This window comes from Rhinoderma darwinii, chromosome 13 (genome assembly GCF_050947455.1).
Source record: "Rhinoderma darwinii isolate aRhiDar2 chromosome 13, aRhiDar2.hap1, whole genome shotgun sequence".
Classification (NCBI taxonomy): Eukaryota; Metazoa; Chordata; class Amphibia; order Anura; family Rhinodermatidae; genus Rhinoderma; species Rhinoderma darwinii.
The window spans coordinates 12,927,598-12,951,016 of NC_134699.1; the positions used below are offsets into that span (position 1 = coordinate 12,927,598).

The 23,419-nt window shown below is 44.9% G+C and overlaps 2 protein-coding genes and 1 long non-coding RNA gene across 12 annotated transcripts in view; 1 reads left to right on the forward strand and 2 right to left on the reverse strand.

The window, feature by feature from the left end:
• LOC142666731 (uncharacterized) overlaps positions 1–9,088 on the reverse strand; it is a 31,572-nt gene extending 22,484 nt beyond the window's left edge. The window contains exon 1 of the long non-coding RNA XR_012851724.1: positions 7,787–9,088. This is a non-coding gene — a long non-coding RNA (uncharacterized LOC142666731). The remainder of the gene's footprint in view (positions 1–7,786) is intronic.
• Positions 1–9,951, forward strand: part of LOC142666727 (piezo-type mechanosensitive ion channel component 2-like) — a 224,171-nt gene extending 214,220 nt beyond the window's left edge. For all 10 annotated transcript variants that reach the window (XM_075846886.1, XM_075846883.1, XM_075846882.1 and 7 more), the window contains 7 exons: positions 3,014–3,202; positions 4,274–4,366; positions 4,579–4,748; positions 4,847–4,963; positions 6,134–6,213; positions 6,333–6,561; positions 9,344–9,951. In XM_075846886.1, coding sequence (XP_075703001.1) covers positions 3,014–3,202; positions 4,274–4,366; positions 4,579–4,748; positions 4,847–4,963; positions 6,134–6,213; positions 6,333–6,561; positions 9,344–9,599 — 1,134 coding nt within the window. In that variant the 3' untranslated portion in view covers positions 9,600–9,951. The remainder of the gene's footprint in view (positions 1–3,013; positions 3,203–4,273; positions 4,367–4,578; positions 4,749–4,846; positions 4,964–6,133; positions 6,214–6,332; positions 6,562–9,343) is intronic.
• A 176-nt stretch (positions 9,952–10,127) lies between these two features.
• Positions 10,128–21,929, reverse strand: NPEPL1 (aminopeptidase like 1). The gene is made up of 12 exons (XM_075846773.1): positions 21,695–21,929; positions 17,506–17,691; positions 16,958–17,128; positions 16,791–16,880; positions 16,425–16,506; positions 16,121–16,263; positions 15,498–15,575; positions 14,666–14,766; positions 13,883–14,006; positions 13,599–13,775; positions 13,284–13,394; positions 10,128–10,581 (listed from the first exon to the last, which is right to left on the reverse strand). Exons 1-12 carry the CDS (start codon positions 21,842–21,844, stop codon positions 10,429–10,431), a joined length of 1,566 nt encoding a protein of 521 aa, XP_075702888.1. The 5' UTR covers positions 21,845–21,929; the 3' UTR covers positions 10,128–10,428.
• Between the last annotated feature and the right edge of the window lie 1,490 nt (positions 21,930–23,419).

Genomic DNA, 23,419 nt, shown 5'->3' on the forward strand with positions numbered 1-23,419 from the left:
ACTCATGCGCGCACGTACATGCACACATACACTTGTTCACGCGTACATGCACAAATGCACTCGCGCGACACACAGGGAATATCCGGCGGACAACCCATACCAGTGATATCGTCTTACAGCGACCGTGACAAAGGCCGAGGTTCGGCCGAAACGTCTTTACCAAGTCGCTTTCCACCTCAACTTTACCATCTTTTGTTGCAATAAAACTTAAATTTGTTTGCATCTGGATCTTTTGCGTACCTCTGTGAGTGCTGGGGTTATATATTTTCAATATTGTGGGATTCTCGTCCCTACCTTACTAGCACCACGCCAATTGATTGAGGAGTGCATCCCAATATCTATTTTTGTATACTTACATGTACACATGCGCACATACTCATACGTACTCGCGCGCGCACACACACACTTACATGTACACATACTCACGCACTCGCGTACATGCACGTACTCGCACACACACGTATACACTCACGCGCGTATACTCACGCGCACACACATACGCACACTTATGTACACGTACTCACGCACAAATGCACTCGCGCGCGTACACATACACACACAAACACATACTCACGCGCGTACATACACAGTAGCACGCGCGCACGTACAAACACACTCATACGTATGCACTCGCGTACACACACACACTCATACTCATGCACACACTTACATGTACACATACAAACACTCATACACTCGCGTACATGCACGTACACATACTTACATGCACACGCGTACGTGCGTGCACGCACACTTACTCGCGTACATGCACGCGCGCGCGCACACACACACATGAACTCGCGTACATGCACGTACACATACTTACACTTACTTGCACACGCGCGCACACATACAAATGCACTCGCGCACTTACACTCGTGTACTCGCGCGCACACACACACACAAATGCACTCGCACACGTTTGCACTCACATACGCGCGCGCACAAATACAAACACACTCACACGCGTACACGTACACATACATATGCACTCGCGCACACATGCACACTCATACTCATGCACACATACTTACTTGTGCACGTACTTACGCGTACACATACACACTTATACTTACATGTACACATACAAATGAACTCGCGTACATGCACGTACACATACTCGCGCGCATGTACATGTACACGTACACATGCGCACACTTACACGCACACATACTTGCGCAGACTCACACACGCATACAAATGCACTTGTGCACTCACGTACTCATACACTTACAAACACTCTCACTCATACATACACTTTCACACACTGGTGCGCACACGTACCCACAAACACACACTCTTACACTTACATGTACACGTGCACTCGCACATTCACGCGCGTACATACACACTTATGCACACATACAAACCCGCGCACGTACTCACGCGCACTCATGCTTACACACACGTATACACTCTTGTACGTACATGCATTCGTGCACTCGCTCACACACAAACATAGTACTTACCAGGGATGTGACGATACCGATACTTCGTGTAGTATTGTTTTTCCGATACCAAAACGATACTTTGCCAACAGTAATAAATTAAAAAGAGTTCTTCCGTTTTCTGATGTGTGGCACGATGAATTTTGAATGTGCCTCACATTAATTAATCCCATCATGTTTCTCAGTCATAATGGGTTAATGTGAGGCACATGGATGTTAAATTCATCACACCTCGTGCCCCACAATAAGTGAAAGAAAGCAGTTTTAATTTTATTATGGCCTTGCCAATACCCAATATCTGAATATTTTATGTATTGAGACTTATTTTAATGTTTATTGTAAAAAAGGTGTATGTGTATTTGTTTAAATTTAATTTTACTTTGTTTTTACCTTATTTGTAAACTGTAATGTCCTGGCATATATCTATATTGCCAGTACATTAGCCTATGCAGTTGGTAGGACAGCCCTGGGCTCTCTGCCCATATATGGTATGTCCCTCAATCACATCACAGGGATTCCTGTGATGCGATCCAAGGGGCATCCCCCCTTCTCACTTCCTCTTGAATGCTGCAATCAGCTTTGAGCCGAGATGAGAGGTTTCTCTGATATCCGCCGTTATAGAGCGGGGCTGCGGCTGGCACTGCACTAATAAGCTGCGACGCAGGCACCGAAGACAGAACATGGGGGTGTTTTGGAGTGCGCCCGCCATGTTCTGTCTTCCGTGCCACCGCTCATTAGTGCAGCGCTGGTCGCGTCACCTCATGCTGACCGCGGGCAATGACTATGATACAGCCGTAGCCCCGCTCTCACACATTCATGTGTTACAATGCTGAGCTGTGCGGCCGCACATCTTAGTATCGAAATACATGAAATAACGGTATCGAACCGTTTCGGGATGCAGAGTATTGAAGTTTCAATGCATCGTGCATCCCTAGTACTTACACACCTGCGTGTGTCAGGAGATGCCTAGACATAGGTCAGCTTTTGATGGCCATAACATGGCTACAATTTCGCATCCGTATTACAAATGCAAGACCAAGACTCCTGCGGTTCTACTATACTGAATCTAGATCCCTCTAGCGTTCTGGAGTAGGACTATGGAGGGCCTTGCAACTGTATTAAAACTGTCCGAAACCTGCCTTAGAGCTCACTCAGACAAGCGTGTTTCTCATCCGTGTGACAGCCGTCGCACGATTCATGTATTTCAATAAGGCCGTTCACACGACCGTTGTTTCAACAGAACGTGCGAAAGATCCGTGACAATGCGTCCTTCACAGGTGCACCTCGGACGTAAAAACTGCAATTTTTCATGTCGGAGGTTAGCTACGCTCGTCTGAATGTAGCCTTAGTTAAAAAACGCAGTTACACCTCCTCACAAATTTTAGGGCATGTTCATCTTTACCTATCTCTGCCAGAAGATTGCATTGGTGCTATCATTGACGCTCATACACAGAACTAATATAATAGCAGTCGATCCACTAAACCCTACTGGTTTTGTAAGGATTGGGGTACCTTCCATACTTTCCAGCCTTATGCACCTGTTTTGCTTTTCTGTCTTTTTGTAGAAATACCCAGAGCCCCCAGGGCAGAAGAAGAAAATGATTGTGAAATACGGGATGGGTGGAGTGATTATATTTGCCTTGATCTGCATTGTCTGGTTCCCTTTACTCTTTATGTCATTGGTGAAGTCCGTAGCCGGTGTTACCAATCAACCCCTGGATGTGTCTATGCAGATCAGCATCAGCGGCTACGAGGTACAAGGTCATGTAACCTCACTACACCTTATTATATATACTCGTACGCTTCAACGCATTCATACTTTGTTGTATGACTTTTACATTGTAGGGATTTTCCCTCAGTAAAAAAAATACCTTGAAACAATCGTTTTCCACCTCGATCATCCATTCTTCATGCTGATGCCGTCAGTAACGTCCTGTATTGTGACCGTGTGGAATATACGCAATGACGCAGGTTTAATACGCCAGTCTTAGATTGAGGCCCCCAGGAGTGAGATGTGACGAGTTTATTAAAAGAAGCAGAGCTCTTAATAAACGCATCTTTGGCTGTCCATGCGAGCCAGAGTGAAATCAACGCCAGCTTCTAGCGCACGTACATTTTTTTTTTCTATCATTTATGCCAGATTCTGGATCAAATTATAGTAAATCTTTTCGGCCGCAGGTGGCTCCACCGCAGCCACGGTTTTTTTTTTTTAAAACGCAGCGAGCATCAAACATGGCATGCACCAGAAAACTGGCATAATGCCACTATTAAATTCTTGCCAATATCTAGGGTCAGCAGTATCTGATCATCTTATAAGGAGGGAAGACAAGGAGAGCAAAGGACAGATAAAAAGTGAAAAATATAATGCACATATATGTGGGGGGTTGAAATGTTAGCAGAAGCTCAGGGTCTACGTGGGGTTAGACTTTAAAGGACCGCTGATGAGCGAGTGTGCATTACTGCGGAAACCACTGCGAGTCACATGCCAAATGTATTACACAGCACCTCGTCATGTAGTAGGCGGTCGTGCTGAATCCACCAGAACGGGAGCTGCTCGTTGTAGCTCTAATAGAGGGGGTCCCAAGCGGAGGACTACCCCACGTGCCTGGTAGTGCTGGATGCCTAACACTTTCATTATTAGTAGTAACACTTCTATTAGAAATGTAACCTGATTAAATATCATCTGTCAGGGAGCGATGACATTAATAAAATGTTTTTCAGGGTGTTATCTGTCTTTGGTGGATAGCTTTGTCGTGAACACCTTCTAGACCACCGCATGCCAGCACTGAAATAAGGAGGATTTAGCATTTTATTATATCTTTCAGCCCCTGTTCACGATGAGCGCTCAGCAGCAGAACCTGGTCCCCTATTCTCAGGCCGCCTATGATGAACTGACCTACAGATACGCATTACATCCTGTGAGTATTCATAGATGGGGGAGATGGGGGGCAACACTGGATAGTTTTATAATCTACACATTAGTGCAAAGGGTAAAATGGGATCAATCATGGTAGCTCTCACGATATAAATCAGGTATGTTTGATCATCCACTTCGGGTCCTATCTGTGTCACTTGTAACATGATCCACTTTGGGCTATTGAATTACATTTGTCTTCTATTTCATACCCAGTCTGCAATGCAGTTCATTGTTAATTACATGCCGGAGGACATTGTAACTGCCAAGATAAAGAGCAATGCCAGTCTACTGTGGACCATAAGCCCAGCCAGCCGTGAGGCCATGATAGAGGAGCTGTCACTATCTACTCACATATACTTTGATATTCACTGGAGTATTCTTAGGTGAGATGGCAGCTGTAGATGGCACCCGTCATGTTAGTGATACAGACAGATCACAGAGCTGGGTCTTATATTAATGGCCATAACTTTTTGTGTTCCAGGAACGCGTCTATTGTAAAGAGTGCAGAGAGTTTTGGGAAGCACACAGTATGCTATGAGGACACAGAAACCCGTGACCACATAGTCCAGATGCTCAAAGGAGAAAGGAAGGAGCCGGTGTATGTATTTCATTTCAACAAAAAAAAGTGGCCTGTAATTGGCCTTTTACACAGGTGTTCATGTGAGCGCTCGTTCCCGATCATTGTCCTGTGTAAACAGGAGACGCGCTGCCGACATGATAGAAATGTATAGGTACGAGCAAATCAGAGTAACAATCGCTCGTCCCTATACAGAACAAGAAAACGAGTGCCGATCAACGAGCGGTCTCATTGTTTGGTGCTAGTTTACACGGCTCATGTAGGCCGTCTAAGAGGAGCCTTAGCATATTGTTAGGTTCACTTTAAAGGGTATATCTGTCAGGTAATTTATGCTGCGGTATATGATCGGGGGATAGAAGCGGAGTTCTGATATATAGGTTTATATGATGTGAAGCAGGATTTCTGAGTAAAGAATAGAGTAAACCCCGACAGGACTCTGAGGAGTTCTGCTCACCCCACCCAAACAGGCTGTGTGTACAGAGGAGGCCTTAGGCTGGGGCTAGACCTAGGCTTTTGTAGTGAGCGATAAATCACTGTCCATAGGAATGCATCGTGTAGCTCGGAAATCCCAGCACGCAGCGATGAAAAACAAATCGCTACACGATGCATTCCTATGGACAGTGATTTATCACTCACTACAAAATAAATGTCAGTTTGTGGCCTTCTCTGTCCTTGGAGTTCGGTCAGGACTTATTCTGCCCTTTACCCAGAAATCCTGCTTCACATCATATAAAGGTATTTATCAGGGAGCTCAGCTTCTATCCCCCTGACAGGTTTACCAAGTACCAGCTGTCAAACTTACAAACAGGGTATTATGGAGCTAAATAAGTATTTCACCGCGCCACCTGGAATCTTAAAGGGGTTTTCCAGCCAAAATAAAAATTGATGGCCTATCCTCAGGATAGGCCATTAATAGCTGATGGGACGGGGTCCGACTCCCAGGACCCCCGCCGATCATCTAAATGCGTGTCGACGATTCACAGTGAGCAAGTAGAAATGAAGGGGAAGCAGCGCTGTACCCCCTTCAAAACAGCTGATCTATGGGGGTCCCGAAAGTCAGACCCTGACCCATCAGCTATTGATGGCCCATAATGAGGATAGGTCATCAATTTTTACTGGCTGAAATACCCCTTTAAACTATTACATGCAGATACCGACAACCACAAATCTCTACATTCATGTTTTTGTTAGCATGCTGAAGAATATTCTGCCGAAACATCTCAGAGCAAATGCTGGAGCGGAAGCAAAAATTGCTCACCGGCTTCAAACAGGTAAGAACAGATTGATATTTCGTGCGGGTTGAAGTCCAGACTCTCTTCAAAAAAAAAAGTATATATATATATTTTACTATGAAATGGAGATTACGTTTTCTCCTTTGCTCATTTTTCAGAATATTCAGATAAGGCAGAAGATGTCCAGAAATACGCATTTTTCAGAAATTTAACCCTAAAATTACAGCAGCTGTCTATGAACACCACATCTGGTCAAGTGACAGAGTGGTGGCTGATCCAGGAGTGGAGTCCAGCGTGTGGCCCTGCCGGCTGCAGCCAGAATATCGGACTTGTTATATACAACGATAAAGCCAGTCCTCAGAGTCTGGGATTTCTAGCTGGATACGGGTAAGATGTCAGACGTGGCGCAGTATTTAGAGCTAAATCTACTTTGGTTAGGCCTCATGCACGCGACCGTAAAAACTCCCGTTATTACGGGTCGTAATAACGGGCTCATAGACTTCTATTGGTGACGGGTGCCTTCCCGTTTTCTCACGGAAAGGTGCCCGTGCCGTTGAAAAAGATAGAACATGTCCTATTTCAGGCCGTAATAACGGCACGGACAGTCCATAGAAGTCTATGGAGCTCTCGTAATGACGGGTGGCTACATGTGTGCACCCGTCATTACGGCAGCGTTGCTAAGCGACGTCAGTAAATAGTCACTGTCCAGGCAGCTGAAAGAGTTAACTGATCGGCAGTAACTCTTTCAGCACCCTGGACAGTGACTACCGATCAGTATAAACCTGTAAAAAATAAAAGACGTTCATACTTACCGACAACTTCCTGCTTCCTCCAGTCCGGACATCCGGCCCGACGTCCTGGATGACGTTTCAGGCCATGTGACCGCTGCAGCGGTCACATGGACTGCCGCGTCACCCAGGGATGTCGGGCTGGATGTGAAGAGAGGGACGCGTCACCAAGACAACGGCCGGGTAAGTATGAATTTCTTTAACTTTTATTACAGAAAAGGCTGTCCCTTCTCTCTATCCTGCACTGATAGAGAGAAGGGGCTGCCGATTAGTGCAGTGCTATTTTGCCGCCAAAAACGTGCCCGTAAATACGGGTGACACCAGACCCATATTTACGGGCACGGGTTCGTAAATACTGGTGCAAAACGGGTGGAATACGTGTGACACCGGACCCGTATTTACGCCAGTATTTACGGGTGGGAAAAAATACAGTCGTGTGCATGAGGCCTTAGAGAATTGATGCACAAACAGCTGATATTTGCCACACTCCGGATGGCCTTAAATCTGCAGCAAAATGTGCATGCAAAATTAACCCTTTGCATAGCAAATATGGATCAAAAAATCCACAGTTGATAGGACACGCTGCCGATTTAAAAATGCCACGGAATTTCCGTCTTTAGGACAGCCAAAAAAATGCACCAAATTAAGAGGCCTGCGCCTCCTAGGAAAGTTAAATAAGCCCTTAGTAAATTTCCCCCAGTGTGTAAAACTGTGACAATGGCTCATCAGATTTCTCTATAGTAGGTGTAGAACTAATATGGAAGCCTCGCTTCCCTACATACTGGAATAACCCACGGCCTAAACTTAAAAGGACTTGTACGCACCTCTTATTATATGTTCCCGTTTCACATGGTTGGGATGCAGCCGCATTTTATGGACACAGTTCAACGGAGCCCTTTATGGTGCGGAGGTGATGTAGCCTTAATGTGGACCCTAAAATGCACCATGTGAAACTGGTCTAAGGATGATAAAAGGAAAATGGTAAATTACTCGTGTGAAAACTCCAAATGATATTACAGGGGTTGTCCAGATCTATGTAAATAATTATGTTATACCGCTTTCTAATATTAGAATTCCTCACCATTTTTAGTGCATAGAAAGTTACTTTACATTTAGAAGCTGAAAACCTAACCTGACAAGGTCCTGCTCACACAGCTACTGGATTAGCGTACGCTTCCGGAAGCAGCGTAGCATGAGAGCTGCGCTGTTTCTGTAACTACCTTTCAGTTCTATGGGACTTACGGAAACAGCGCAGCTCAGCGAGCTTCAGCCACATCACAGAGCAGTAGAACGGGGTTTAGGGGGCCCCGTTGTAGAAATAGGTGCAGGTCCCAGAGGTGGGACCCGTATATATCTGACATATCCTGTGGATATTTCCTAAATGTCCCTGATGGGAAAATCCCTTTAACATTTACCAACCATAGGAAGGCCTCAGTGGGTAGTTGTACAACACAGCATGTAACCCTGCCCCTCCTCCTATTAACAGCTGCTGTAGGAATAAGTTGTATGGAGCGATGGCCGAACCTTCATACAAGTCTATAGGACGCAGCTGTTTCCATATCTCCTAGTGGGCCATGTTTTACCATCGATTCATACAACTTCCCACAGCGACAGTCCATAGGAACAAGGATCCCTTATGGTAGCCAGTGGGCGGGACGCAGGTATGATACCCCCACTTATATAATATTTAATCATAAGGTTTTGTCTTTAAAAATAAAATGGACTCAAAACTGCATGTGTGAACAAGGCCTAATTGCTCTCCTGCCCGGTCACCCTAAAGAGCGTGTTTGGTCCGTGATATACGGTCTGTACACACTGCAGGGAGCCGGGCTTCTAGCATCAGTTATCTATGTCGCTAGGTGTCACTGTCTCGCTGCGGGACAACTGTCCCGTACTGAAAACATGTTTGCCCGATAATTGCTCAATGTAAAACCCCCTTAGGCCTCACTCACACGAGCGTGGCGTTTTTGCGCGCGCAAAAACCACTTAACAGCTCCGTGCTTTTCGCGCAGCCGCCATCATTATGACACTCCATTTGGATGTTTGTAAACAGAAAAGCACGTGGTGCTTTTCTGTTTACAATCATCCTTTTAACAGCTGTTGCGCGAATCACGCAGTTCGCACGGAAGTGCTTCCGTGCGGCATGCATGGATTTCACGCAAAACGCCGAAAGAACGGACTCACGCTGAGTAAAAATCACGCAAATGTCCGCACGGCCCCATAGACTAATATAGGTCCGTGCAAATCACGCGCCTTTTTCCCGTTCGTCTGAATAAAGCCTTAAGTCAACCACCTGTATGAGCAGGACAAAATCAGGATGGTTTACAGACAATCCACGTCTTTATCATACATGGTATAAGAAAAATTCTCTTAACTTGCAGCATTGTCGGCCTTTATATGTCGGTTGTCCTGGTCATTGGCAAATTCATCCGAGAATTCTTCAACGGCATCTCACGCTCCATCATGTTTGAGGAGTTACCGAATGTGGACAGGATTTTGAAGCTTTGCACAGACATCTTCCTAGTTAGAGAAACTGGAGACCTGGACTTGGAGGAGCAACTGTTTGCTAAACTAATCTTCCTCTATCGCTCTCCTGAAACTATGATCAAATGGACACGAGAACGGCACGACGAGTGACTTCCTAAACTCACCACATGAGAGAGAGGAGCGGTAACTACACAGGGTCTGATGGTCAATGGATGACGCTTTATGTCAAGCACATTACATTGTAGAAGACGACATTAGGTCAGTAGGTAGCCTCTCACCGCAAAACATACAAGACACTATAAAAAAAGCTACTAAACCAGGATTACTAGTAAGTCACGTGTATTAAAGATTCACTGGCAACATGTACTGAATGCAAAAGCCAAAATCACATATGCAGACAGTTATAATAAAAACAGCAAGTCATGTAGGAAGAGACACTGGTACAGGCATTGTAGAAGACTTGCACACGACCGAGTTTGGGCCTTGAAAAACGGTCCATGTGTTTGCTGGATTTCCTGGCCCAGGTGAACGGGACTCCTGGCATCACAGACATTTATGATGATAGAAGTCTCTGCCTCCCCACGGAACTGCTGTTAAATACTGAACAAAATGATACAGAACAGAACAGCAGTTCCGTGGGGAGGCAGAGACTTCTATCATCATAAATGTCTGTGATGCCAGGAGTCCCGTTCACCTGGGCCAGGAAATCCAGCAAACACATGGACCGTTTTTCAAGGCCCAAACTCGGTCGTGTGCAAGAGGTGTTAGCCAATTACATGGAATCAATGCTATCTAGAAAGGTGATAAACAGCCTGTAACTTCCAAGCCTCAGGGGCCGAATCTCGTGTACATTATATTAAATTCAGCTTCAGATAGGGAAAGTTACCAGGAATACAAAATGGTCAGATCAGACACAGGAAGACCCCTGTGTCTGGATCGGACCAGCTGGATTTTTTTTTAGTGGTCTAGGATACGGCGATCACACAAGACGTCTCCTCTTGGTATCTCTCTCAGGAGTCTCAACTACTCCATCCTCTCCCAGAGGAGAAACCAAGTTCAGTAAAGGATCCTCCGAAGCGCGACCAAACAGAGACAGAAGTAACGCGACACCAAAGCCGGTGGCTCTCTCACCCTGCAGACAAAGACATTGTGTGAACAGTGGACATTAGTGGAGAACAGTCTTACCTGCCGGTAACTTTCTCTCTCCGTGCAGGCGCCTTCTATATTGTACTGGGATATTAGAATGATCACAAGATGTAAATAAACTCCGAGAGCTCAGTACAGAACGTCTGCACGCAGCTTTACTCCCCATCCAAAGTGGAAAAGGACAACGGTCATAGAGATAGAAGTTTACATACACCTTAGCCATATTCATTAACCCCTTAAGGACATGGACAATTATTATATATATTTCCCTCTTTGCATCCCGATGCTCATAACTTTTTTTATTTTTTGGTACATTTTCATTATAAGCTAAACACAAAGAATGGTATATACCATACCTAATAGAAATCTCAAAATATGCAATCAATATATAGCACGGTGCCGTTTCGGAAGACAAAAATTCAAAAATAAATAAACAAACCAGGCACTCTTTGGGATAAGAATAATTTTGTATACATTTTATTGAATTCCATATAAATATATATCTCTTTCCTCTTTTTTCCATAGTAGAACATTTTTGGGGAAAAGGAAAGGGTTTGAATAAACACATTTTTTTTCAAACCCGATGTACACAATTTAAAAAGGTCTCCTGGCCAGGATACCAACACAAACTTTTATAACCTTACTTCCATCAATTTATCCCCCTCTAAACATAGTGACATATCATGATTTGAGATCAACATGAAGATGAGTATTAAATTCTTTACCTATACTTGCATTGCCATCATATAAGAGGAACTGTGCTTGCTAGTTTCGGATCAAAATGTAAAAAAAAAGAAAAAAACGCAAGTGTGAACTGAGACCAACGGTGTCTGAACAAAAATCTCAAAAACCGTTTTTTCCAGCTAATTACTCATATGTTTCTTAAATGGCTTGTGTATAGAATTTATATTACTTAGATAACCTATCATGATATGTCACTATGTTTAGAGGGGGATAAATTGATGGAAGTAAGGTTATAAAAGTTTGTGTTGGTATCCTGGCCAGGAGACATTTTTAAATTGTGTACATCTGGTTTGAAAAAAAATGTGTTTATTCAAACCCTTTCCTTTTCCCCAAAAATTTTCTACTATGGAAAAAAGAGGAAAGAGATATATATGAAAAATCTTTAAAATATATATTTATATGGAATTCAATAAAATGTATACAAAATTATTCTTATCCCAAAGAGTGCCTGGTTTGTTTTGGAAAATATTTTTATTTATTTTTAGATTTTCATTATAGTTTAATTTCTATAGATTTTATTTTGGCAAAAATGCGGGAAAAAAAAAAAAGCAGTGCCATTGCTTTTATACCATACACCGATAATCATAAATAACGTTGTACAGGTTGTTACAGTCATGGCGATACCAAATATGTGTATATTGTTTCATGTTTTGGGATTTATATTTAGTAAAGTTTATCAATTGTAAAAAAAAAAAAATATTTAGCATTTGTTTTGACTGATTTTTTATTTTTACCTTTGATGTCCTGGCATATATCTATATACAGATAGTAAACAGGCAGTTGTTAGGACAGACCTAAGTATGCCCTAACAACAGGAAATATGGTCAGACAGCCATGGGGTCCTTCAATGGACGCTGGGCTGTCTGTCCATGTATGATCTGTCCCTCCATCGTGTCACAGGGATTCCCTGTGACGCGATCAAAGGGGGGTTCCCCTGCTCATTTTCGCTTTGATTGTGGCATTCAAGGGGTGAACGGCAGTGAACAGAGGTTTTTCTTATCTCCGTTGTTACAGTGGGGCTGCGGCTGTGTATCAGACAGGACGAGAATGCTCATTCTAATGCGGCAAGCACCCACCACTCAGAACAAGTATTCTCGTCCTGTGTTGGCAACCAGTTAAAACTCAGTTTTTCACAACCCCTGACATTTAATCTTCACATTCCCAGTGGCTCAGAAGTTTACATACACGTGGTTAGTATTCGGTAGCGTTGCCTTCACATTGTAGAACTTGGGTCAGACGTTTCTGGATTTTGGCCCATTCCTCCAGATAGAACCGGTGTAGCTGAGTCAGGTTTGTCAGCCTCCTCGCTCGCACAAGCTCTTTCAGTTTTGCCCATAAATTTTCTATAGGATTGAGGTCTGGGCTTTGTGATGGCCACTCCATTACGTTCACTTTATCCATTTTGCCACGACTTTAGAAGTATACTTGGGGTCATTGTCGATTTTGAAGACCCAATTGCACCCAAGCTGTAACTTCAATATCTCTACATAATTTTCATTTCTCATGGCCATCACGAAGCCCAGACCTCAATCCCGTAGAAAATTTATGAACAAACCTGACTCAGCTACACCAGTTCTGTCTCGAGGAATGGCCCAAAATTCCAGAAACGTATTGTGAGGAGCTTGTGGAAGGCTACCAGAAACGTCTGACCAAAGTTATACAATGTGAAGGCAACGCTACCGAATACTAACCACGTGTATGTAAACTTCTGAGCCACTGGGAATGTGAGGAAAGAAAAGCTGAAATGAATCATCGTCTCTAGGATTATCCTGACATTTCACGTTCTGGAAATCTAGTAGTCATCCTAACTGACCTGAGAGAGGGACTGTGTGCGAGGATTAAATGTCCGGGGTTGGAATGTTAATGAACGTGGATAAGCTGTATGTGAACGTCTGACTCCACCTGTATAACATATAACAGCACCTTAGGAGACTGTATACTTACTGCATGAACAGGGGAAGCGATGTCAACGTGCACCCAAACTCCAGGCCAGTCAAAGCCGATGTGAGAAGCAATAAAGAGGCCGGCACAGGAACTCTGAGCGTTCTCCCGGTCCTAGAGATGGCAATATATTAATCATAAACGGCAAGTAACACTATGACTACACTTACAAGTCCTAAGAGCTCACATCCTCACTCTACTGTGATCATTTAAAGACCTACAAACCCCTAAAATACAAGCTGTAAATATAAGGAGCAGGAATCGGAGCTGGTCAGTAGTGAAGATACAAGAGACACCACATCAGTCCCCTCCACTCACCGCCACAGAGTTCTTCATATCTGCCACAGCAGAGGAGAACTCGTTGAAGTGCAGCTCTGGACAGTAAACCAGAGGGTGAACCAGGTCTCCACACTTCCGGCCAGCCTTCACACAGGCCATCTCCCACTCCTCGCTATTGGTCAGTACTGCAGCGTGGTATTTGCCAGTTGCAATGCCCTGAAAAATAAGGAAATGTAAAAAAAAAAAAAGAAGGATTCCATATTACCATTAAAGGAGGGTAGAACTGAGGGCATAAACATGTATCATTACTTGACCTGTCTGACCTGAGCACCGGTTAAGGTCGCCATGTCCAGAATGATATCTGCATTAAGATCCTTGCAGGCATAGGACACTCCGTCCGCCAGCACCAGCCGCCCCTCCGCGTCAGTGTTGTTAATTTCAACAGTTCTACGTAAAGTGAAGAACATTTCAATGTTGGCACAAGGATAAAAGACGTTTATATATCTCGGAGAAGAATATTTTGCAACTCTGTGTGTCTCAAATCACAACTAAAAATATGTAAGATTCATAATGGCAATAATTAAAACTGCAGAATGTACAATGTTAAAGCGGTTTTATGTAAAAATAGAAAAAGTTTCACTACTGCATAATGAAAAGTTACGTAATATCGCCTTGCTGTCAGTGAATGTAGAGTTTACATTCAGTGGCCAAGAACTTGTCCTGACCATTTCCGACTGACAGGTGCACAGCCAGAGAGCACCCCAATATACTAAAGAGGTTGTCGTCTCATTAAGGCATCCCCTTTCTGTAACCCTGTGAGTGTAGCTGTATCAGTTGGACATTATCAGGACAGATTTTTGGCCACTGAATATAAACAATGTATGTTTCCATTCCCTGACCGCTACCAGAGATCTTGAAAGTGGTGAGAAACTTAAATAATTAGAACAAACAATCCAGATGTCAATGTTCCCATGTGACAACATTGATTTCTTGGCTGAACTCGTTATTTTAATGTGACACAATAGGACTACATTACTACATTGCAGCGGTAATCCCCCATGTTTTATTGTCATGGAGCCCACAGAAAAAGCAGCAGCTAGCCTTACTTTCCAGAGTACAGCAAGTGGATGTCATCTGGTCGAGTTGCATTTGGTCCAACAGAGTTCTCTGCCAGGCAGAACAAGGCGTGGAGGTTGTCCTTAAAACCCTGGAATAGAAGAAGAGGCTCTAGAGCAGTGTCCTGGCCGTCACCTTCATGTATCACTACATGCCACCCTCCCATCTACTGTATGGTCAGACGATGACAGACCTCTACAATACGAGATCTGCAGGGTTATATGCCGGCCATAGAAAGGCTAAGTATTTCAGGCCACCGCAGATTGAGTATATTATATATAGTGTGTAACCCTTTAAAGGCTATGTACACCTTTGACAATTTTATTTAAAAAATAAAATGTGTATCGGTGTGATTAGTCCAATTTCCGAAATACATTTAGTTAAAAATACATCTTTCATTTGAGAGACCGCTGCTTTATATCCTGTATACAGAGTCAGTGGGTCCAGCGTGTGTCTAACACACAGAATCCACCCGTTATCCATCACATCTTCGTTCATAACGATGTGATCGATAACAGCTTGATCCTGCGTGTCAGAAAGCGCATGATACAGCTGCTCTGTATACAGGATATAAAGCAGCTGTATCTCAAAGTAAAAATTATTTTTAACAAAATGTATTTAGGAAGTTGAACTAAATCACACCGATACACAAAAAAAAAAAGCAAAAAATAGGACATGTCCTCTTTTTTGCGAAGCCCTTCTAAGGCACAGACACCTTCCCGCGAATATACGGTGTGTGTGCATGGGGCCTAAGGCATAAACCGAACCCAAAGCTAAAAAGCGAGTCAAAAATGTTGTGTGTATAAATCCTGTTCCAACAACCTGTTTTACTGCAGCTTTAAAGGCTCCGAGGACTGCGGCTGCTCCTCCGCAATCTCTCTTCATACCCGGCATTGTGGTCTGTTAATAAAAGGGAAATCCATCAGAGAGAACAAGCGCTCGAGTCCTTATCACTAGAACCTTCCATCACTGCTCAGTCCGATTACTAATGATTTACATAAATAGAGCAGCGACAATATGGCTGCACCCGCTACACCCCATACACCAGACTTACCGTAAATGGGTAATGTCTGCAATAGGCAACGCCTGTCATAGGTCCTACAAGAGGACTTATAGCTTGCAGAATTCTCTACTTGGCTTCCCTATTAGCTACAAGAAGTTTTTCAGTCTTGGCATATTGTTAGAATTTGGGGGTCTGACTGCAAGGACCCCACAAATCCTGAGAACAAAACGCTACATGGCTCCTTTGGCACTTTCACTGCGCCACTCCCGTCCTTCCGGAATTCAACCCCATTGAAGTACACAGCAGGAGAGAGATCAGCCCCCTAATTCTAGCCATTACGGGGGTACCAGATATTGGAAGCATAATGCATTCCTATAGAAGGATCACGTCCAGCCATCATTCTCCCCTCCCACAGCATCAAGAGATGAATAGAGGGTCCTACCTTTCCCTTAATGCTGAGTCCTCCCGTATCGTACACGATGCCCTTGCCAACCCAAGCTATGGTTTGAGTGGCACCTTCTGGGGTATGGCTCAGGATAACCAAGGCAGGAGGATGCTCTGCTGCTTTGCCAACACCATATATACCTACACAAAGCAAAAACTAAATCAGACCACTTTCTGCAAGAGGAAGAAATGTCAATGACGAGCCGTCACATGTTCTCATCATAAGAATTTACACAAAAACAAGAGACTTTATATAACGAGTAGCCAATGACCGCGCTCATACCATTTCACTCCATTCTCACCTCCAAATCCTCGCTCCTTTAGCTCCTCATCTCGAATAATCCTTGGAGTAATGCCAAGCTCCTTCCCGACAGCTGCGATCTCCTGCAACATTAATGTTCAGATTTAGCCCCCAAATTTACAAGGTAGAGCAGAGACACGAGCGCTGTGAACCATTACCCAGCCCCCGCAGCAGCGCCTGGTGCCTCCATTTCAATGGAGGGTGAGAAGTTTGCTGCTCCCATGTGGTCTGATTATATATCAACTTTGCCACTGGACACGCCATATCTTCTATTCTAATACGCGCTCTGCTCCTGCCCCATACATGACCTACTCCCCCTCGATCCTAAACTTGTAGATGGCAGTCATCAGTCTCCTCCAGCTCTTACCGCAATGAAGTGGTCGGTGTTCATCTCATTACATGGAGTATCCACGATACGTGCTGCCAGTCTCACCCCCTCAGTTGCACTTTCCAGGCACTAGTATGAGAGGACCAGACTAGTATGAGAAGGCATAAACCCCCCATGAAAACATCTAGATACCGGTGCCATCTTACCTTCAGGGTTGTCACTTCCATTGGTCCATTGTTCTGCCCAATGAACAGAAATTCAACCGCAATGCTCTTTTTCTCTGCTCGGCGGGAAGCACTGGAGCGGCGGGTAAAGAGTGGGAAGGCTCGGGCAATGGCACAAGCACTGGCAAACACCTCTGATCGTTCACATACCATCTGTGGGAGGGCACAAAATATTACACAGCGCCCCTACATACATTGGTGCTGAGCTTTTAATGTCCTTAGTAATAAAGAACAGTCTGGAGCATGTAAAGCATTCAGGTATTTTAATAGTAGGGACTTTGCTGACGTCACCAGGACTTGTGATCAGTATTTTTGGGAAAGAATGTATAGGACTGTGGACTGCGGCTCTCCAGCTATGTCAGCACTACAGTAGTTATAGTTACCCTGGCAGGAGAGCCGCAGGTTACAGACCACCGCCCTAGGATCATAATGAAGCGCAAGCTCCTCTGGGCAGAGTTGCTTGCATGCAACTTAAACGCCCTCCATCATTTACTAACACCACATTGGCAGGTGAGACCGTCACTACTTACCAGGACACATCTCGCGGTTCCCGCTGGGAGGCAGTTTCGGATCAGACGTGTGATGAAGTGGGCAGCTGAAGGGCTGTTATGGCGGCTGACCCGGGAAGGCAGGGCGGCTACTGTGGCCATGTTCAGGTACAGAGGACAGTTGTCTGTGGGGTTGGGACTTAAGGTGCTGAGAGCGTTCTTCCATACCTTGAATGAGATGACATAAATGACTCCATGTATGAGGTAAATGATTAGAGACAGAACCAATACCGAATCCAGTGAGCAGAAGATCCGAGAACATCCGGTGATCCACCCGGGAAGGTTAATAATTCTGAAATGACTCCCACCATAGACGCATTCGTGGATATGACGTAAACTTTTTTTTTTTACTTAGTTCTCACTCCCTCCATTGACATTGTGACTAGAAAATCCGCCCGGGTGACTGGGTTTTTGCTCCCTGCCCTTCATGCATTTGGTTGCCAGGTGTTTCCACTTGGTCGCCAATACACGGAGCTGAACGCCATCACGGATATTTCTGTAACAATCATTAAGACGATGTGTAAGGCCAGACGCATCCATCCCCACTCACCTCAGTCCAGGAATCTGTTTATACCTAGATCTGATGAGCAGGTGACAGACGTGCCACACGAGATCCGCTGCCATCTGTCCTTCCCGGTCCGACATGTTCACCACTTAAAGGAGATTTCTGGGTAAATGGCAAGTGAGGACTACGTACTTATAGATGGGCGCTGCGTCGGTCACGTGACCATGTCAGCGCCTGCAGTTCATTGGTAGTCAGCGGTTCTGACCACCTGTCCCCTACATGATTGGGATAAGCACGCCCTCCAGTGGTCGGTGCGTCACAACAGCATGTGATCTAGGGTTGGGGATTATGACCGAAATCAAAATTAATTGAACGATTTAGGCCTCACCTTTTTTGCATGCCACGCCATTGAATTAATATTTATCCCGAGCCTGCTGTATACTACTGTATATAATATACCCCTTGGACACTGACCCCACCCAGTATAATGCTCCCCATAACTGCCCCCACACAGCCCAAATAGTGCATAATAAAAATACTCACCTCACCCAGTTCTAACGTCGAGTGGAGGGGATCCCTCTGCTCCTCCGGTCTGTATGGCGTGGCACAGACAGGCGCGATGCCATCACTGTCTCGCATCTATCTGCACCGAGCCGTGAGCGTACGGCAATACATAGTGAATGGTAGAGCAGGGACCTTACGGCTCCCTGCTCTACCATTGGATTCAACTGTATCTGTGTCCTGAGGACAGAGATACAGATGAACTTGGGGGTGAAGAAATAAAAAAAATCTAAGTAACTGAAACGCGCAAAATGACATTGGTTAATTGTGCTGAATTTCTGTTTCGGGGTTTTTTTCCCCTAGTGCGAGCGAAAAACACCCCCCTCCTTGTGTGTTAACCCCTTTGCGTGCGAAGAGACACATCAGCCCTTTTTTTAATGCGGTGTCACCGAGTGTAAGCAAATATTAGCAGATGGTCCTGTAGGTGTGAACCCGGCGTCTGCTGATATTTGCTTACACACAGTCACACCGCACTAAAAAAAGGGCTGATGTGTCTACGAATATTAAAACGCAGCCTAGACATCTACATCAAGCTGCGCCAGGACAAAGACGTGCAGGGGGAGAGGTTTGGGGTGCGTGGATAGAGAGGAGGAAAAGGAGGGGGAGAGGAGGAAAAGGAGGGGTTTAGGAGAAAAAAAAAACAACAACTTCCAGTGACCGGACCATTTCACTGGCCCGAAACTGAGGAGCGAGTTCTGTGGTCACACGATCGCCACTGAAAACGGTGCATCTGACGTCCATCTATAGGGAGTTCTCATTTGTCATTATAACCCGCAAAAAACATCCGTGGCCAATAAGGAACGTCCATAAATGTCATAAAGTTATCACGCGGCAATAACCATCTCATATTGCCAAAATATTCAGAATTATGCTGGAGGGATGCGGCCGTAATGGACCGTACATATATAGGTGGTGGCTCCGGTCCATACACATCACCTTATATCTAGAACAGCTGACAGGAGAATTCTCCCTCCCCGGCACTAGCGTTATGTCTTCTCCACACAGAGGTAGCAGCCGGTCATATTCTATTAGCAGCGGGATTAAACATTGCAAATCGGTGGAAACCCCCCCCCCCATCAAGACCTCCATTAGACTGGTTAACAACTCCCAACATCTGGAATGATCGTATGCACACAAGTGTCGGAAGGTGCCGTTATTAGATCTCGATGGGACCCATGGATGACATTTCTTGCCACTGTGGGATTTATTAGGGGGTTCAAGACAAACAAAACCCTAAAACCTGACACTTACTCGTCCTACATCCTCAGAACCTGCACTGACTAGAAGAACAAGATCACGGAGTACAAATATCTAAGTATCAGCCCATTATCTATGCTGTAATCAGTTATCTCTTAGTGACATTTTCTAATGTTACCCTGCGTTGGCAGAATGTGCCACCATGCCTTTTTAAAGACTATATAAACCTTTGAATGGCAAATATTTTTTTAACTTTTTTTTTTAATAAAAAGGTCAGTCTGTGTTTGGTGCAACTTTCTAAATAGTTTTTATTAAAAATTATTTTTACTTTTTGACATACAGCTGCTTTCTATCCTGTATATAGAGCAGCTGTATCTAGCGCTATGACCCAAATCCGTCAGATCAGCGGGTCTTGTGTCTCTGACACGCAGGATACACCCGTTATCGATCACATCTAAGGCCCCAGGCACACGACCGTATATTTCATCAGTAATTCCTGACACATTCATTTCTATTGGCCACGGACACCTTTCTGTATTTGCACTGATGGGTGTCCGGGCTGAAAAATGTATACAACCCGTCCTATTCTTGTCAGTAATTACGGCACGGACTCTCCCATAGAAGCCTATGGGAGCTTCCGTAAATACGGACGGCTACTGATGCGCATCCATATTTACTTAAGCATTGCTAGGCAACATGTTGGTGACATCATTTGCAGCCTCCGGCCCCATGCACACGACCGTGCCTGTAATTACGGGCACGGACCTCCGCGGACAACCATCCATATAATAATAAAAAATTTAAAAAAGCACATTATACTTTTTTCGCTAAGTTTCTATGGCACGGACACCTTCCCATAAATATACGAGGTGGTGTCAGTCCGTCATAGAAATGATTGGGTCCGTAATTACGGGCGATTTTACGGTCGTGTGCATGGGGCCTTAGTTATAAACTTAGAGACACGCAGGACCCGCTGACACTGAACCCATCAGTCCCGCTGATCTGACGGATTCAGGTCATAGCGCTAGATACAGCTGCTCTGTATACAGGATACAAAGCAGCCGTATCTAAAAAAAAGTTACAATTATTTTTAATAAAAACTATTTAGAAAGTTGCACCAAACACACTGACTGATCTTTTTATTAAAAATAAAATTTGCCATTTAAAGGTTTACACAGAATGGCGGCAGAATGCCGTGTGGCAGCAAACAAGCAGAAGATGTGATCACAGGAGTTGTGGCCCCTGGTCTGGAGGACCCGTATAATGCCCTGTATATAGGGGGCACCTCCTTGCCCAGTATATATCGGTTCGGGCTGGGGACATACCTGGACCCTGCTCTTTATACTCAGCAGATTGACCCTGAGCAATAAATCTAATCTGTAACCGTGGCACAACGGAGGGGTAAAGTCTACTCTGTACACAAGGACATTACCGTCTACGCCTGGCAGGCTACTACAACTCCCGCAGGCAGGCATGCTGGGCTGTATAGTACTATACCCTCTGCAGCGCGATATGACTGGATGTAGAAGGTGCTGGGAACAGGGAGAGGCGCTCCTGCTGCTGCAGAACTACAACTCCAGGCAGGGCATGCTGGGGGTTGTAGTTTTGCCACAGGTTGCAGACCACTTGTTGCTGCAGGAACCATTTAGATCAGTCCAGGAAATAACAACGCTGCCCACCAACATGTCTAGTCCTGCCCTTGGTTAATAAGCAGTGCCGGGGCACCCACCGCTCCTTTCCCTGGCAATGTCCTTCTATTACAAGTACCACTCGGTTAGCTGAGCATGCTGGGACTTGTAGTGCAGGAGCAGCTGACACGCCTACAAGTTTGTGGGGTTTTATTTTTTACACAAGGTCGTGGACAGTGAGCGGCACAGATAAGTTCCGGCCTGCGGAAAGTCTCCTCACCTCCTCGGTGACCCTGGGCTGCAGCTTTCCTTTCACATCGTTCCAAAGCACCCGTTGCAAGTTGTGTACTTGTCCCAGAATCAGCACAGGCCTAGACTGGGGGTCTGCGTCCCCGGCGCACGATTTGAACTCCAGCCGCACATTGGCCATGTCAGAACCGTCTGCTACCCTCACAGCGCCGCGCCAAACCTCGCTGTCAACCCCAGCTCCGCCCTTCCGCACAGCAGCCAATCATATTACGGGTAAGAGTAGACCCGCCTCTCGCTTGCTGGTAAACTGATAGTCATTCGTCTTTCCTGAGCTCTGCCTCCAGGTCGAGGACCAATGATTAGAGGCAGGAAGTCTGTGCGTTCCACGTTCCAATCTCACAACATTCCGGTCGGAACAAAGAAACGTCATCATTGGTTCCTACACCTGTAAAATCTTCCTGCTGGACTCAATTGTAAATTTGAGAGCAGGGGCGCAGTCACACAGATTGTAGATTTTGTTGCAGCAATGTTCTGCGACTGAAAATCAGCTCTAGTCCATCCGAACAGAACCTGCAGAAATTCATGCACTTGCAGCAGAAAGTAGAAACAACCCATTCATATGAATGTTACTGATTTTCAGTTGCATAAAATTTCTGCAGCAAAATCTGCAACTTCATCGTAAAAAAAAGGATGAAGATGCACATAGAATAAATCTGGTGCATAGTCCAAACGTGGGTTATGTGGATCGAAGTTTAGTTTAACCGGGGGTCTGGAGTCCGGATATTGTGGCCATAATACAGATGCTAAAATGCGGCCTTAGGGCTCACGTACACGGCTGTATTAACCCTAATAGGTCTCCCATACAGGTGCATGGGGCCTCTACTGTACCTCTGTGTGCCTCCAAATTCATGTGGCAATACAGAGAGGCTTCATTTGTTATTGGGAAGGTGATTTCATCCTGTACATATGGAGGGGGGGGGGGGTTATGATTATATGCGGCTTTGCCCACTCCATTGCCAGATTTCTTTCATATAGGGAGGAGATGAGGTTCCCCCAGGAATAGTCACGTTCTCATGGATTCTATTATTGGTTTATGCTGCTGAATATCCAGTCAGCACCGTCCAACTGTCAGAAGACAACGGGGCTCAAAATAATGACATCTAGAAGATTCTGATAAAAAGGTAAAACCGCTACATAAGTACAAGTGTGGCTGCTGGGCATGGTGGCTGCGGGTCCCAAGAACTGCATCACAACACATAGGGAATACTGCGGACACTCTCTGTGTAATACAGGATCAGTAATGTAATGTATGTACACAGTGACTCCACCAGCAGAATAGTGAGTGCAGCTCTGGAGTATAATACAGGGTGTAACTCAGGATCAGTACAGGATAAGTAATGTAATGTATGTACACAGTGACTCCACCAGCAGAATAGTGAGTGCAGCTCTGGAGTATAATACAGGATAAGTAATGTAATGTACACAGTGACTCCACCAGCAGAATAGTGAGAGCAGCTCTGGAGTATAATACAGGATGTAACTCTGGATCAGTACAGGATAAGTAATGTAATGTATGTACACAGTGACTCCACCAGCAGAATAGTGAGTGCAGCTCTGGACTATAATACAGGATGTAACTCAGGATCAGTACAGGATAAGTAATGTAATGTATGTACACAGTGACTCCACCAGCAGAATAGTGAGTGCAGCTCTGAAGTATAATACAGGATGTAACTCAGGATCAGTACAGGATAAG

What these genes read in the sequence shown, in the direction of transcription:
- NPEPL1 (XM_075846773.1), bottom strand. Translation starts at nt 21,844, where the DNA reads ATGGCCAATGTGCGGCTGGAGTTCAAATCGTGCGCCGGGGACGCAGAC. An exon ending in AGCCCAGGGTCACCGAGGAG is followed by an intron (nt 17,692 to 21,694) that starts GTGAGGAGACTT and finishes ATCTCATTCAAG; the next exon opens with GTATGGAAGAACGCTCTCAG. An exon ending in TGGAAGTGACAACCCTGAAG is followed by an intron (nt 16,881 to 16,957) that starts GTAAGATGGCAC and finishes CTCTCATACTAG; the next exon opens with TGCCTGGAAAGTGCAACTGA.